Genomic DNA, 15,858 nt, shown 5'->3' with positions numbered 1-15,858 from the left:
TTAGGTGACAAAGGTCCCTTTCATCTTTAGAAAAAAAAATGATATGCTCCTCTACATTTATTTGAGATACCACTTTAATTTTTCAAACTGATGATTCGTCCCTTGACTTTGATCTTCTTTTATAAACCAAGGGAACAATAATCTCAATGGCCTCATTATCACCACTGTCATTATTACCATCACCATCACCATCACCATTAACATATTCAATCTCATCATCACCATTACTACTAATTCAAAATCTTACTAAAAGTTGTTGGGCCCACATGAATTCTCACATTTGCAATCCATCACCATAGCCCCCTAAATTTCCTTGAACTACTTACATTGAAACAAAAAAACAAAACAAAAATTGTTGGGCTTAATCCAAATCTTTCAAATGGACTACTATGAACTCCTAAATTTAAAACTAATTCAACGATGAAAATAACTTTGTCTTTTTATTTTAGTTCTTAAAATTTTGTGACCTACGTCTCTATGATGTCTAATCGGTTTTTGGATGCCACATGGATGGTTGGTCAAGAAACTTTCCTAATGAACATGTTATTCATATTTTCATTGATCAATCAAAGAAGTGTATCTAACATCACTCCTTTATAGTTTTAGAATGTATCATAAATTGTGTTTGATAATCTAACTACCCCACGTGACAAACTCAACCGGCTACCCTTACATGACAAGTTTGGGACCATAGAAAATGTATCCCAAGGGAGCTGTGTATCCCAAGGAGCACATATCTACGATTCCCAAACTTGTCATGTCAGGTAGTCAATTGAATGTGCCACATGGGGTAGTCAGAGTATCACGATTCAATCAATAAACACCAACAAATTCACTTCATAGAACCCTCATTGTTTTTGGGCCGTTAAATAGCTTGAACAATGATTGGCCCGGCCCATCTATAACATGACACCCATTGATAAAGCAACCAAATCAAAATCGGTCCTATGGTCCATGGGTCGTGTGGCATCTCCTTCAGAAATTGGTTCAAATCAGATACTGCCTTGTCGGAATGATATTTTTCAATAAAGGCCAACAAGAGATATTTGGGAAGGAATCTAGATTTATCGTGAAGTGATGCTACCTTCCACAAACCAACAAAGACCTAGTACCCTGGAGTGACGCAGCAGTCTTTAACGCCAACAAAGGCAAGGTTTTAATACTGCTATTGAGCCTGTTTAGACCATTTATATGTGGAAAAATTACTTAAAAACCTCCTTTACTTCTTGTGATAAGTTAATGATTGATTTAATAGACTTTTTCTTTTTTAATGTCACTTTCAATCCATGAGATTGATAATTCAAATGGTCTAGATGGACAATTAAAATCCTTGCAAACATCATTTGTTCCTATCATCAAGATTGGTCTTTTATAGCAATCAGGTTCGAAGATAATAAATTGTCAATCTCAACATTCAAACGTGAATTTTGAGATTGACCGTCAAATGGTCAAGATTGTCCTTGTTCCAACATTGATTAATCGAGATCAATATTTCAAATTGTCAATATCTACAATTTACAATCCTTGAAACAAGTGATAAGTCATCAATTTGAAACAAAAAAAAAAAACAGAAGAAAAATTTAACTAGTCTTACTAATTATCGTTCAACTCATCTTGTGGCATCCAAAAACATGATCCGATCTCATAGGATTGCAGAGGATAAAATTCTTCAACTTTAATTTTAAATTTTGGAGTTCTATGGGAATTTAGTAGTTATCCATTTTCAAAATCTTGTACAAGCCTAATTTTTTTTTCTTCTTAAATTTGAATTTTTTTATAAAATCTAAAGGGCTGTGGTGTTGGATGGCCAACATGATAATCCATTTTAGTAAAATGATTCTTAGTAAGATTTAAAATCTTACTAAGTAAGTAAGGAAATTCATCAAATCATGAATGTTATAATTAACTTGTTTTATTTTATTTTTAGATAACTTCTATTGCCACACCAAATGTGTAATAATTTCGGTGGTTAGGAATTGGGGTGACAAAAGAATCTCTCTAATTTTTAATGTAATAATAAAGAAAGTTTCTATTGCCCCCGCCTTTAACAGCGTATGAAGTCTGCACAGACAGGCCATGAAGCAATAACCAAGACACAAATTCAGCAATAACCAACCAGAGAAACATCAAAAACCCCTTCACTCTCTCTATCACACAGAGAGAAAAGCTACAATGTCGTTAGATTTAGCGACGACCTTTGTAAGATTACTAAAGCACACCAAGGCTTCAGACCTCAACCCTTCCTCTTCTATGGAGACACAGAGCTCTGCCTTATCGTACTCTTCGAACATCTTCAATCGATTTAAAATTTGTTTCGAATTCCTCATTATCGAAGAACCGCGTTCGTAGCTTTACATCTGCAGCAGCGACGACCCAAAGCGAGAGTTCCGATGTTTTGACGAAAATCCCTCCAGATGATCGAATACCAGCTACAATTATTGCTGGGTTCTTAGGTTCTGGAAAGGTAATTTGATATTTGACCTAATTTTCATGAAATTTGGTAGCGTAGATGTTTGAAGAGCACCATTTTATGACCATTTGATTCGTATTTTTGTCGGATTGAGCTACCAAGTAATGGGTTTAATTGATTGAAGTCATGTTAACATTATGAAAGATAAAATTTTTAAATTTTCTTAAAGCATCATTCACAACTATTTGATTCGTATTGTGTTATATTTGATTCTGTTAAGTTCATGTCCTCACAAATAGTGACATTGTTACCCTTCTGGCTCAAAATTTTATTTTACTCAAGAAAGATTGGTTTTTTAGGAAGGTCGAAGATGATCGGTTTTGGGAAGAAACCCAGAAACGTCATTTGTGTATTTCTAAAAATTTCCCCATTTTTTTAATGTAACTTTCCCGAATTTATCGGAATTGAATTCCTGCCGAATAATTACCGTATCCAAACTTTGTTATGATAGTCAGAATCGCTGCAGCTAGTGAGTCCTCTCTGGTTACTCTGAAATATCATATTTCATGTATTTGACACTATTATTTCAAGCCAATAATCCAAAGTGGGTTTGTCGAGAATCTTTTTAGCTTCTTAACTAGAAATTGTAGTATTGTTTGCTGTGTGTAGCTTAATCTATATTTGTTATGCAAAGAAGCCATGAGGTACATGGATTGGTAAGCTGATGTTTAACTTTTAGCTAATTAGTCTATATTGTTTTCATTTGAGCAGACAACCTTACTTAACCATATTTTGACTGCTGAGCGTGGAAATTGCGGTGATTGAAAACGAGGTATGGCTTGGATATTAAATAGTTTATTATTTTTTCTTTGTTGCATTTGGTCATTGAGATTAAGTGATTAATATGTTTTGCCTCCTTTATGGATCTAAAAGTTGAATACTGTTGTGTGTGTCTTCTCTTTTTAAGTTTCATATACCATTGTTGGGTGAAATTTTTTTGGAGGCAATTATGAGCATGGTTTAAGGTATTGGTCTCAAAGCGTGTTTCACTGAATTGAAAAGCTGAGACATCTCAAACGATATGGTATGATACACATATAGTAGATGACGCGATAAACTGAGCCATTCCTTAAGATAATCCCTCCAGTTATCGTTCTGATCACCGTTGAGATTGATATTTCTTGCCTCAGACATTCTGAGATGGAAGAATGCTTTGAACCATGCTTATGAGCATGGTTTAAAATATCGGAATGTATCTGTCGGTATGTCTCGGTATCACCCGAGAAGAAACAATGAATGTTTCGGGAATGTATCTGGTATGTCTCGGAATATTTCGGTTTGTATCAAATGTATCGGCTGATGCTGTATCAGTTTTTTCATTAACTGAAACATTCAATCGATACGAATTTTAAACCTTGCTTATGAGAAATGATTATCAAATGGGTCATGCGTGTAAACAATTCAGTCAGTCATGAACTTATGTAGAGTTCGACATTTTTTTTTCTCGTGTTCAACTTGCAGTTTGGTGAAGTGGATATCGAAGGTTCTTTAATTGCTGCGAAAACTACTGGGGCTGAGGACATAGTTATGCTTAATGATGGTTGTCTCTGCTGCACTGTGAGAGGTGATCTTGTTCGGATGATTTCAGAATTGGTTGCTAAGAAGAAAGGGAAGTTCGATCATATAGTTATCGAGACTACTGTAGGTAATGCATTCCCATTGTAGTAAATGCAAATGTTAAGATATTCATTTCTAGTTTTTTATTGTAAGGATATGCCACACTTTTTAGAAAAATTGACACCAAATGTCTATTTCTTATGTATCTGGATGGGTGCTCTCCGTTAAGCTTATCATAACCTGTAGGCTATCCTGATTTACTTTCAAGCCAACTTTCTTTTCCAGAGTTACTTAGTTTCTGAAGCTTGTATTTGTTGAATTTTTTTTCCAAGTACATCTTCTAATTTCTAAGGTTCTTTTGTTTGGAACTTTGTAGGCTTAGCAAACCCTTCACGTATCATCCAAACATTTTATGCTGAGGATCAAGTTTTCAACGATGTCAAGCTAGATGGTGGTGTTATGTTGGTTGATGCAAAACATGCCACTTTTCAATTGGATGAGGTTAAGCCCAAAGGAATAGTGAATGAGGCAGTCGAGCAAATTGCTTATGCAGATCGCATTATAGTAAACAAGGTAGAGATATTGTTATGTGTTTGTTGTAATTGAATTTGGGCTTGAATCTTTTAGATTTTGGTCAGCCTAAGCCTGGACCATTACAATTCTCAAATGCCTGAGCGTGATATTCCCCTTTCAGTGGGTCGTGATTTGAAGTTCATTCCCAGATATGGGCCATCAGATTGGACCCAGGTCAACACCTCCCATACAATGTGGTCTGGGTAGTGAAAACACAATGCGACACCCAGACCACCTACTCCCTTAGTGAAGCCATGGAATAAACTCTGATCATCATTTTCACTAATAAAATTCATGTGGACTCAGGAATCATGTTCGAACATGGCAAAGTTTTTACACTAATCGATAGTCTCGACCGATAATGTATTTGGGATTGTAATAATTGTAACAATTTATCATAAAATCACCTTCAAATAAAATAGTGGTACATAATTGGAGAGTAGAAAGTAAAATAACATAGGATTTGTCCAATATCCGATTAAATAGACTGACTTGAGAGAATATTTTCTGCTTTCCTGGTGAATATCTGGTTTAAATCCAACACCTCCAAGTTTTTTCAAAGAAGTGAACTCTAGAAAAGGGAAAATGCATAATCACATCCAAGGTGGTAATATTACTTCTAATCTAAATTGTTCACACATCACAGAGAAAATCCTTGAATATAAATTTAGATACATCTAAAGATTCTTTGGTGTTGAAAGGAATCTACAAATGCATTTACATAACCAAACACCATTTCTCGCCATCTAGAATTGAAGTAGAGAAGTGCAACATATCCCCATAACCCAATAAAATATGACACTGCAAAACTTATATAGAAACTCGTAAGATTGCTTGTGTCATTTTCTCTTGCATTTGAAGGTCTTGGAATTAGTGACGATGTGCCAGTAGCGGTGCAACTTTTTTGTAATGGAGGTCCACAAAGAAGGGAGTTGCCTTCATAGCATATTTCATCGAAAGTTGCAAATTGATTCTTCATATCCGGTGTCTTACCAGACAAGTTGTTACGAGCTACCGTGAAGACCGCCAAAAATGTTAGTCTTGTCAACTGTGGAGGGATTGTCCCACTCAATCTGTTGTAAGAAAGATCTAAGCTCTCTACCTGCTCAAGGTTGGAAAATGTTTTTGGAATCGGTCCTGTCAAATAATTGTTTGATAGGTTTAACGCATGAATCCCACACAGATCACCGAGTTCTGATGGGATATGACCTGTAAGTTTGTTCCATGATAGGTCCAAACCAGACATGTAGTAAAGAATGTTACCCTTGTAAGACTCAGACCTTCTTTTTGTCATAAACTCCACATCTTCTAGTTCTTTGACGCTCACGATTGCACTAATGCCATACTCTTCGGAATCAAGAAGCAATGCACCATATTTGAAAAAGGCTGAAGATTCAAACCAAGCATTCTCGGGCGGAATAAAATCATTACTTATACCCAATGCTTTACCAAATGATACATTTTTCAAGCAAGAAGGTATTGAACCAGACAGATTATTGTGAGAAAGATCCATAAGGTTTAAGTGGAGTAGTTGACACAATTGATTTGGAATGGGACCTTGAAGTCGATTTCTTTTCAAGAGAAGAATTCTCATATTCGAAAAAGCATTGATCCAATTTAGAATGTTGCCAGACAAATTGTTATCACTCATATCTAATGTCACAAGGGAGGAACTTCGGGCTAAAGCTTTTGGTATTCGTCCACTAACATTATTATTTTGCAAATGTATGTACTCCAAATTTGTTAAGTTGAGGCAAGAAGGCATGGTCCCATAAAGATTATTTTGAGAAAGATCGATAAATTGAAGTATCTTGAGTTTGCAAAAAGTGTTTGGTATAGGACTTTCAAAATAATTTTTCGACATGACGAGATATTCCAGTTTGGAAAGGTTTCCAATCCATTTTGGTAGCTCACCTGATAAATTATTTTTGGACAAGTCCAATGACAACAAGATTCTCATGTTTCCAAGAGACCGGGGAATGCTACCGCTCAAATAATTTTTAGATATGTTTAGGAACTTTAAATTTGGAAGAATTGAACCGATTTTCGAGGGAAGTTCTCCATGGATTTGGTTGTTGGAGATGTCAAAACTAGACATGTGAGTATTTTTGGAGTGAGATGGCAGATGAAAGGGACCAATGAAGGAGTTATTCCTGAGACTCAAGAATTCTAATCTTGTGTTCTTCTCTAATATCCATGTTGGGAGCTTTCCCTTCAAATTGTTATTGGACAGATCAACGTATCTCAAGTCGTGTTGCGTGGACAAAAAACTAGGAGTAACATTTGAGTGTTTCAAGATACCATTTTTTAAGACGAGAACTTGCAATTGAAATCTAGGAATCCAAGGTGGATATTCAGTTTCTAACACAAGTTGACTATTTTGACTAATAAAATGGAAGACCTCAAGCTTAGAATTGTTAGCAAATGTGCTCATTTTCAACAGGCCCTGAAATCGATTATAAGAAAGAGAAATGAACTCAAGTGATGTGAGACCATGAAATACGGATGAAGGGATGTTTCCTTCCAATTGATTATGAGAGAGATCCAATTGGCGAAGAGATGTCAAGTTGTTGAGGCATGCTGGAAGATTTCCTTTGAATCCATTTCGTCTGAGATCTAACACTTGAAGGTTCTTCAATTTGCACAAACCTAGAGAAATGAAAGAAGTGAAACAAGTGAGATTGATGCACCTGATGCTTATCTTCTAATATTGGTTTTAAAGTGATGAACAATTTATTAAAATGAGTAAATTTAAAGTAATTATATTATCTTTCATATCACAGTACTAGAACTAACAACTACAACAACAACAAATGTTAGCTGACTTATGAGAATTTCAGATTAAAGTAAATATCAATTTTCTGTAGGGAAGTGAGTAATCCAATGAATAAGGATCTGTTTTGGACAAAAATTATTTAGTAATGAAACTTGACGACAATTTTAAATTGTTTACCTCGAATTGGTAGGGAGCCATTGAGTGCATTGTATTCCAAAAATAAGGCCGTGAGAGAAGTTAGAGTCCCAATGGATGAAGGAATACTCCCATTGAAGTTGTTACTACTTAAATCCAACACCTCCAATTTTTTCAAAGAAGTGAACTCTACAAAAGTAAAGATTAAATAAAAATATGAACTAAAACTAAAAGAAGATTTTCCTTGAGATTCAGGACTAAACATGCTTACCTTCAATTGGAATTGGTCCTTCTAAGTCATTATAATGGAGATTGAGAGTCTTAAGAGATGAAAGTTCACTCAAAGATGTTAGACTCTTAAACCAGTTCCTACTCAAGTCCAAGTGTTGTAATTTGTTGAGTCTGGATAATTTATCTAAACCTGTGAGTACAAAAACAAGAGAGAGAGAGAGAGAAGATATGAATCAGTCCCTTGTGTGTGTGTGTGTGTGAGAGAGAGAGAGAGAGGCCTACCTTCATTTTCAACCCAACCAGATATCCAATTATGAGATAAATCAAGTGTCCTTAGTTGCTCAAAGGGAAGAAACAAGGAGGCATTCAGATACCACCAATCTCTTGACTCATTATACCTGTCCCTGATATTATAAAGAGAGAGTTTGATGACTTGCCTACTGGTGTTGATGTTGTTACATAAAAATCCCTCCCACAGACAACAATTAGTCTCCATTTTAGGGTCCCAGGAAGAAAGAAAAGACCCTTTTGAGTGATTGAAGGCAGATTTGATATGCAAAAGAGCAATTCTCTCTTGTTCCAAGCATCCCGAACACCCTAATCCTTCAAACTTAACCAATACTATTACCCACAAAACCCACAAACACAACATCATATAAGAAGGCCTTATCCTACTCTCCATGATATATATAAGAAACAATGCTTGATTGATTTTAAACTGAAAATCTAACTAGACCCAACATCCCTTATATAAAGCTTTATTCCTTGCTTACACAGTGCTGATGTGGCAGTGGACAGAGAACCCTTGATTTAATTTTATTTATTTTAATCTCAAGGAAAAAGAAAAAAAATCTATGGTTATTCTATAAAAGTGAGTCAACTTGCCGTAATAGATAAATTAAAATTTATTACCGATATCAACCTGTACTTGTGAGTGTGTGAGGAGATCTAACAATGTTGTTTAGTAAAAAATCTTTGAATTTTCTCTCCAAAAGCTAGTTCACATACCACTCCATACTTATCTCTAGAGCACAACTCTACAGATCTGGTCTCATATTCCAACCCGGTTCAAGTGTAAGCAAATGTCTCACTCCAACCAAACTATCTATGCAGATATGTTTCCAAAATTATTTATCTAAAAAAATAAATAATTTTTTTAAACTTATCTTCAAATACACTACCAAAAAATCAACACTTGTCACAACTCACAAGGGGTACCAAACCAAAATAATTGGTATCATAGCATATGAATAGTTGAGTTGTTAGTAAAAGTTGATGTGGTAATAGAATCCTTTTATTTTCTCTCTTCTAATTTATCTATAATACAGGGAAGGTGTACTTTGATTCACTCCAATTAAGTAAAATTTCTCCTTTTGTTTTTTTTTTTTTTAAATATTTCCCTTAGTCCTGTGCTGCTAAGTGGACTTACATATTCACCGATACAATTCTTGTGGACTCCGAATTTATGTTAGGAGATGCAAAAGTTCTTACACTATTTTGTTTTTTGTTGTTATTGTTTTTTTTTTCTTTTTCAACTTGCCGTGATAGAAAATCTGAACACGCGAAATTAACTTGTTATGGACATGCTCACATCTAGAAGTCTATAAGTAAAATATGAACACAAATGAAACTAGCGTGTGTCTTCACATTTGAATTAGGAGACACAATGTGAAAAAAGAGCATTCGAATTACATAAAATTTGACGGACAAAGGCTTCAACTTTTTTATTATTGAATTTTTTTTTTATGGGTCGAAACATTCAAATTAATGGAGAAAGGTAGAAATTCAACGGTTCTAAGCCCTCATACCTTGGCAACATCAAAATTTCAACACAATCTGAAAAAATTCCATCTTCAATGGCACAACACTGTCAAATTTCATAAAATTTGATGGGCTTCGACGGACTAAGACACCCAATTTTTCATTGTCAAATATTTTTTCGACGGGCCAAAATCATCAAATTAATGGAGGATGAGAGAAATTCAATGGCTCTAAGCTGTCTAATCTGGAGAACATAAAAAAATTTGATGGCCTTTGACTGTCGAATTTCGATTTCTAAAAGTCGTGGGCCTTAGCCTGTCGTATTTTCCTGTAGGCTTTCTCAGTTTTCACGTAGTGCAATGGTCCTTGGTAGTCAAAATCAGTTTTTAAAATATTATTCCTTGGCATGTCGAATTTTCACGTAGTGAGAACTAGATCAATGTAGTTAGTTTTACTCAAAATCTCTAACAACCTATACTTGTGAGGAGATCTACAATGTTCCCTTGTTGAAAATCTTTGAATTTTAAAAGTGGTATTTCTCATAAATAAAAAAAATACTTTCCTTATTAAAGTTCCCTGAATGAACTTAAATCCTTATTAAATGTGTACTTGATCCAATCCGAATGGATTAATGAACATATGAACTGAAATTGATCCATTTCATTTCATCCTTAATCCGAAACTGATCTGAACTAGGCCTGTCAATGGATAACCGAAATTCGAATCCGAATTCGAATTCGAATTCGAAAAATCGGATATTATCCGAAATTTTCGGATATCGAATTCGGATTCGGATAATTCTTAATATCCGATAGCGTTTCGGATACGAATTCGGATACCAATGAATTCGAATTCGATAATATCCGATTCGAAAATAATAATAAATAAATATTATTTTATTTTTTTCTTTTAGGTTAGAATACTTCTGTCGAGCCGATTAAAATTTACAAATCTCAGCCCTGCAGCCGACAGCCCTCTTCGTCTTCAATCGTTCAAAGATCTCAACCCGACGGAATCTCTCAAGATTCCGATAACACTAGTCTTCAGCCGACAGCCCTCATCGTCTTCACATCAGCCCTCATCGTTTTGAACCGATAACACAGTCACGGTCGGAATCTCTCTCAACGGCTCACTTCGGCATCAGCGAAGTGATGGAGGGCAAAACTGAAGTTCTGGAAGCTGTGTTAAAGGAGGCTGTGGACTTGGTACTAGATCTGAACTTGATGAAATTTTTTTGCTTTTTGATTTTTTTCTGAAATTTTTGCTGATAAATTTGTGTTTCTGAGTTCAGGAAAACATACCCATTGAAGAGGTTTTTGAGAATCTAAGATGTAGTGAGAGGGTTTAACAACTGAGGCTGCTCAGGAGAAATTGTCCATCTTTGGGCACTACAAGCTTGAAGAAAAGACGATTTCTTTGCTTCTCCACACTTCCATTTCTTATCTACAAAAATATGTTTTTTTTATTTTTTATTTTTTTAAATTTCTGGGTGTTTTAGGACAGCAAAGTCTTGAAGTTCTTGGGGTTTAAGTGGAATCCTTTATCATGGGTCATGGAAGCTGCTGCAATCATGGCTATTGCCCTTGCTAATGGAGGAGTGAGCACTGAGAACTGTACTACCTTTTATTCAAAGAATGGAAATTTGTCTACTTTTTTTATGAATTTTAATTTGTAGGGAAGACCTCCATATTGGCAGGACTTTGTGGGCATTATAACTCTGCTTATCATCAGCTCGACCATCAGTTTTATTGAAGAGAGCAACGCTAGTAATGGGGCCGCAGCTCTAATGTCTAGTCTCGCTCCCAAGTCTAAGGTAGTAGAAAAAACCCACTTACCCAATTCGAATAGAAATTAAGTTTTGGATAATTTCGGATACTTTTCGAATAGTAAATTTTGATTTCGAATCGGATAATTTCGGATACTTTTCGAATAGTAATTTTTGATTTCGAATCGGATAATATCGGATATCCGATAATTTAATCGGATACGAATTCGGATATTTGTTAGTGATATCCGATCGGATTCGGATTCGAATTCGAATATCACTAAAAAATTTCGGATTCGAATTCGGATATATCACTATCCGATCGGATATGTATCCGTTGACAGCCCTAATCTGAACACATGCCTTATTTCTATACGATCAATGTCCAAAAATTTTTAAGAATATAAAATTTAAAAAATCTACTTTCCAACTACAAATATAGAGGGAAACCATAAATGTTTTATCCATATGTATTTATATGAGATTAAAAATAATAAAAAAATTATGAAAATATGTTCGGGTCGGATATCTCTGGAGCGGATTGGGGTAGATCTGAATCCAATTTTTCATATTTTCTGGATTACATCAGTTCAGACATCGGATATATTTCGGATCACTGCCAACCCTACTAGAAACAAGGTTGAATTCTTGACCTGAGTTGGATCTTTAATAAGAAAAAAGAGAAGAAAGCAATCAGAGAGAAATTTGATGAGTCGTTCTACACTGCTTTCATTGGGCACTACATCCGGTGTGCTGACGTAGTAGTGCACAGATAGTTATAGATTGATTCCCTCGAGATACAAGTTAAAAAATCAACAGTTCTCTAGGGACTGCAGCGTCAGCTCAGTGTTGAACACAGTGTCCAACGAAGGCAATCCACCAATTTGAAGTATCTTTGGTCAATCAACTTAGTTTGGTCCCTGTTGTGTGGTCAATCAACACGTATTGCTAAAAGTGTGTGTGTGTGTGAGATAGATAGATAGAGAGAGAGAGAGAGAGAGGAGATTGGAAGACACCATGTTCCCATCTTTTTTAGATTTTTCTTTCCCTTTAAGTATATGCAGGAGTATGTCTTATAGACACCATGTTTCCATCTTTTTAGAAAAGTGACAACTGCGAAGCAAGAATATCAATGTGAGAAAACCACAAAGTCTTGAGTTTTGAAAAAAAATTCGTCCGTATCAGTCTCCCTAGACTTTTTTTTCTATTTCATCAAGATTTTCTATTAACTCAATATCCCTGATAAGATAAGAGAGTTGTTTTTAGATTTTTCTTTCCCTTTTAAGTATATGCAGGGTATCTCTAATAGACACCATGCTCCCATCTTTTTAGAAAAGTGACAACTGTGATGCAAGAATATCAATGTGAGAAAACCACAAAGCCTTAAGTAAAATAAAATTCGGTCATGTGAATCTGCCAAGACTTCAATTTTGATTTCTTTTTTTGAAGTTTTTATTTGTTGCCCATGCCAACTAAGGACATAAGAATCCTTATTGATTTAGAGAAATTATTGGCAACTCAACTTTTACTTATGACACATCAAACCTTTTAAAAATATTTTGATGCGCTCTAAGTAAAAATTGGTGTGTTAATAACAACTCCTTGTTTGTTAAAAACTTTTATTTGTTATTTAAAAAAAATGTTAATTTTTTATTGTTATTTGTTTAAAATTTGAATTATGATTTGAAAATTGATTAATTTTTTTTCTTTACAATCGATTTAAACGTTTTAAAATTGGTTCATGAATAAGGTTTTTTAGATTGATTAAAATTGTTAGACCAATTAAGGTTTGTAAACTGATTAAGATTTTTAAATTGGTTAAGGTTTTTAAGTTTTACATTATTTGAATAAATTTCTAGCTTTTCAATGGGTTTTTATCCGAATTATCATTTAATGTATTCAGAGGATTTTCCTAAATGTAGGGGTCTCTAATTGTGTTTCAGGTGCTATGGGTATTTTTGTCACTTTGTTAAATTATTAGATTTTTCAGGAAAATCTTTGTTTGGTTCTTGAATTATGATTTCTATGTCCCAAAATTGAGTACTCCTAAAATTGCATGGTTTCTAAACATATGTTGAGTGTTGATGATATTTTTGTCATTTTGTTGGGTTTTGTGGATTGTGAACCTAAGCGTGCGTAATTTATGTCTCGAGAATGTCATCAAAGTCATCAGAGGAGTCATTGAGATGAGGCATGAGGGTTTGGAAAGAAAAGGCCTAGCACAAACTTTCGATTTCTCAATTGTCTTTTGCTCATCATTAGGAATTGATAGAAACCAAGGTGAAAAGTTGCTAAATTGGATGGGTGTAAAATGGGGTGTCTACAATTGGGGGTGGGGTGGTCGTCTACAAGAAAGGGTATTACTAATTTCATTTTCTTTATCTTCATTTTAATTTTAAAAACATGTTGTTTTACAGAAAATTTGTCACTTTCATAATTAACAAATTCATTGATAAATTGTTAGTGAGATTGCAAGTAACGGTGAGTTCATTGGTATTTTATCAATATATTCGTTAATTATAAAAGTAAAAAAGTCACTAGACAAACAAGTTTTTTGGAATTAAAATGAATAGTGCACCGGAACCAGATTTTTTTCCGTATTGAGTGCACGAAATGGTGACTTACCCATTCTTTGATGTTAGCATATGAATTGGTGTGACAATAAAATCTCGCTTTAATTTTCTCTCTTCCCATTACGGATGGATGGAAGGCATACTTTGATTTACTACCATTAATTAAAATTTTCTTTAAAAAAAAAATCCCCTCTTCCCATTAAGAGGCCAATAATTTCTATCTCTATATCATTTTTTGTTTGAAATTCTTGGAAACAATGGATACAAGTGAAGAGATGCTTGAATGTTCACTCAAATCATTCCCAATCAAGGATAATCCATCACATTTGAACTCTTCAATGGTAAATCTCCATTTTCATACAATTTTTTGTTTATAACCCTAATAAATTTAGGTTAAAGATTAAATTTCTGAAATATCTGAAGGAGTGAAGAAGGTGAGAAAAATTCAAATTTTAATTGGGTATTCTTGTTAAAATGGATGCCCCAAGTAATGTCAATGATTCAGCAATAAAACAGGCATGCCCCTATAAAAATGGGTGCCCCAACTAAAACCATGGGTGCCTTTAACACCACTCTTTATTGAAACCCAAGTATAAAAGAAGGAGAGAATGCAAAGGTCAATATATTTTAGGGTACATTACCATTTCGTGTGTTTTAACATGGAAAAATTCCGATTTCAATACACTTCATTTTAATTTCAGAAACATGTTTTCCAACAAGATCGTCACTTTTATAATCAGTGATTTCAATGATAAAATACCTGTGATATTTGACTTTAAAATTATCAACAATATCGCTGGTAATTTATCAGCAAGATTGTTGATTGTAAAAGTGATGTATTAACAATCTCACCGATTAAAGTATCAAGGATTTTTTTACTTTGAAATTATGTCCGATCTTGCTTGTAATTTGTCAATGAGATCATCGATTATAAAAGTGGCGATCTCGATGGAAAACATGTTTTGGGAATTAAAATGAACAGTGTACTAGAACTGGAAATTTGCCAAAAGTTGTGGACGTTTGGGAAAATGTGGGCTAGAAGATTCATGATGGGCTGATTTTTTTTTCTCTGCCGCACAACAATTACTCTTTTCTTTAGCATCCAAATAAAAATGAGAAGAGCCATATTTGGGTGATTGAATGCTGTTTTGAGATCTAATAGAGCAATCCTATCTTGTTCTAAACATCCCAAACACTCCAAACTCAATACCCACAAACTAGGGCTGAAACTTGGTTCAGTTTGGGGTCAAATTGAAACCAAACCAACATAAGTCGGTTCCACTAAATAAGAACCACAACTGAACCAAATTCCATTGGAATCAAACCAACCCAAACTGAATAAAAGTTGGTTTGGTTCGGTTCAATTGTACGGATTGCCAATATTCTATAAATTGTAAGTAATATTTTTTAATGAAATAATAAACATAAAATTTTATACAATAAATCACAAATCTATCCAAAAAAAAAAGTCAATAAATCATATTGCTCAAAGCGTGTGTGCGTGTGTGTGTGTGTGAGAGAGAGAGAGAGAGACCCACCTTCATTTTCAACCCAACCAAATATGGAATTATGAGATAAATCAAGTGTCCTGAGTTGCTCAAAAGGAAGAAACAAAGAGGCAGTCGGATACAACCAGTCTGTTAACTCAATATCCCTGATAAGAAAAGAGAGTTGTTTTTAGATTTTTCTTTCCCTTTTAGTATATGCAGGGGTGTCTCTAATAGACACCATGTTCCCATCTTTTTAGAAAAGTGACAACTGTGATGCAAGAATATCAATGTGAGAAAACCACAGAGTCTTAAGTAAAACAAAATTCGGTCATGTGAATCTCCCAAGTCCGAAGGGCCAAGACTTCAATTTTGTCTTCTTTTTTTAAAGTTTTAATTTGTGGGCCCATGCCAACTAAGGACATAAGAATCCTTATTGATTTAGAGAAATCTTATTGTCATCTCAACTTTTACTTATGACACATCAATCCTTTTAAAAATATTTTGATGCGCTACAAGTAAAAATTGGT

The 15,858-nt window shown here is 34.4% G+C and overlaps 1 protein-coding gene and 1 long non-coding RNA gene across 2 annotated transcripts; one reads left to right on the top strand and one right to left on the bottom strand.

Annotated features, from left to right (window-relative positions):
• Window positions 1-2,047: 2,047 nt before the first annotated feature.
• LOC147392634 (uncharacterized) lies at window positions 2,048-4,694 on the top strand. Its single transcript, XR_015182032.1, has 4 exons — window positions 2,048-2,464; window positions 3,182-3,242; window positions 3,932-4,115; window positions 4,404-4,694. It is a non-coding gene; the product is annotated as an uncharacterized LOC147392634 (long non-coding RNA).
• Window positions 4,695-5,245: 551 nt separating this feature from the next.
• Window positions 5,246-8,547, bottom strand: LOC147392633 (uncharacterized). Its single transcript, XM_086455576.1, has 4 exons — window positions 8,025-8,547; window positions 7,783-7,932; window positions 7,554-7,700; window positions 5,246-7,249 (listed from the first exon to the last, which is right to left on the bottom strand). Exons 1-4 carry the CDS (start codon window positions 8,422-8,424, stop codon window positions 5,268-5,270), a joined length of 2,679 nt encoding a protein of 892 aa, XP_086311702.1. The 5' UTR covers window positions 8,425-8,547; the 3' UTR covers window positions 5,246-5,267.
• Between the last annotated feature and the right edge of the window lie 7,311 nt (window positions 8,548-15,858).

The sequence above is a fragment of the Akebia trifoliata genome, chromosome 10 (genome assembly GCF_017979445.1).
Source record: "Akebia trifoliata isolate Shusen 1 chromosome 10, ASM1797944v1, whole genome shotgun sequence".
Taxonomy (NCBI): Eukaryota; Viridiplantae; Streptophyta; class Magnoliopsida; order Ranunculales; family Lardizabalaceae; genus Akebia; species Akebia trifoliata.
Note: the sequence above shows the minus strand (reverse complement) of the source record. Positions and strands in the feature narration are given on the sequence as shown.

What these genes read in the sequence shown, in the direction of transcription:
- LOC147392633 (XM_086455576.1), bottom strand. Translation starts at nt 8,424, where the DNA reads ATGGAGAGTAGGATAAGGCCTTCTTATATGATGTTGTGTTTGTGGGTT. An exon ending in TGGTTGGGTTGAAAATGAAG is followed by an intron (nt 7,933 to 8,024) that starts GTAGGCCTCTCT and finishes TTGTACTCACAG; the next exon opens with GTTTAGATAAATTATCCAGA. An exon ending in TGGCTCCCTACCAATTCGAG is followed by an intron (nt 7,250 to 7,553) that starts GTAAACAATTTA and finishes TCATTTCTCTAG; the next exon opens with GTTTGTGCAAATTGAAGAAC.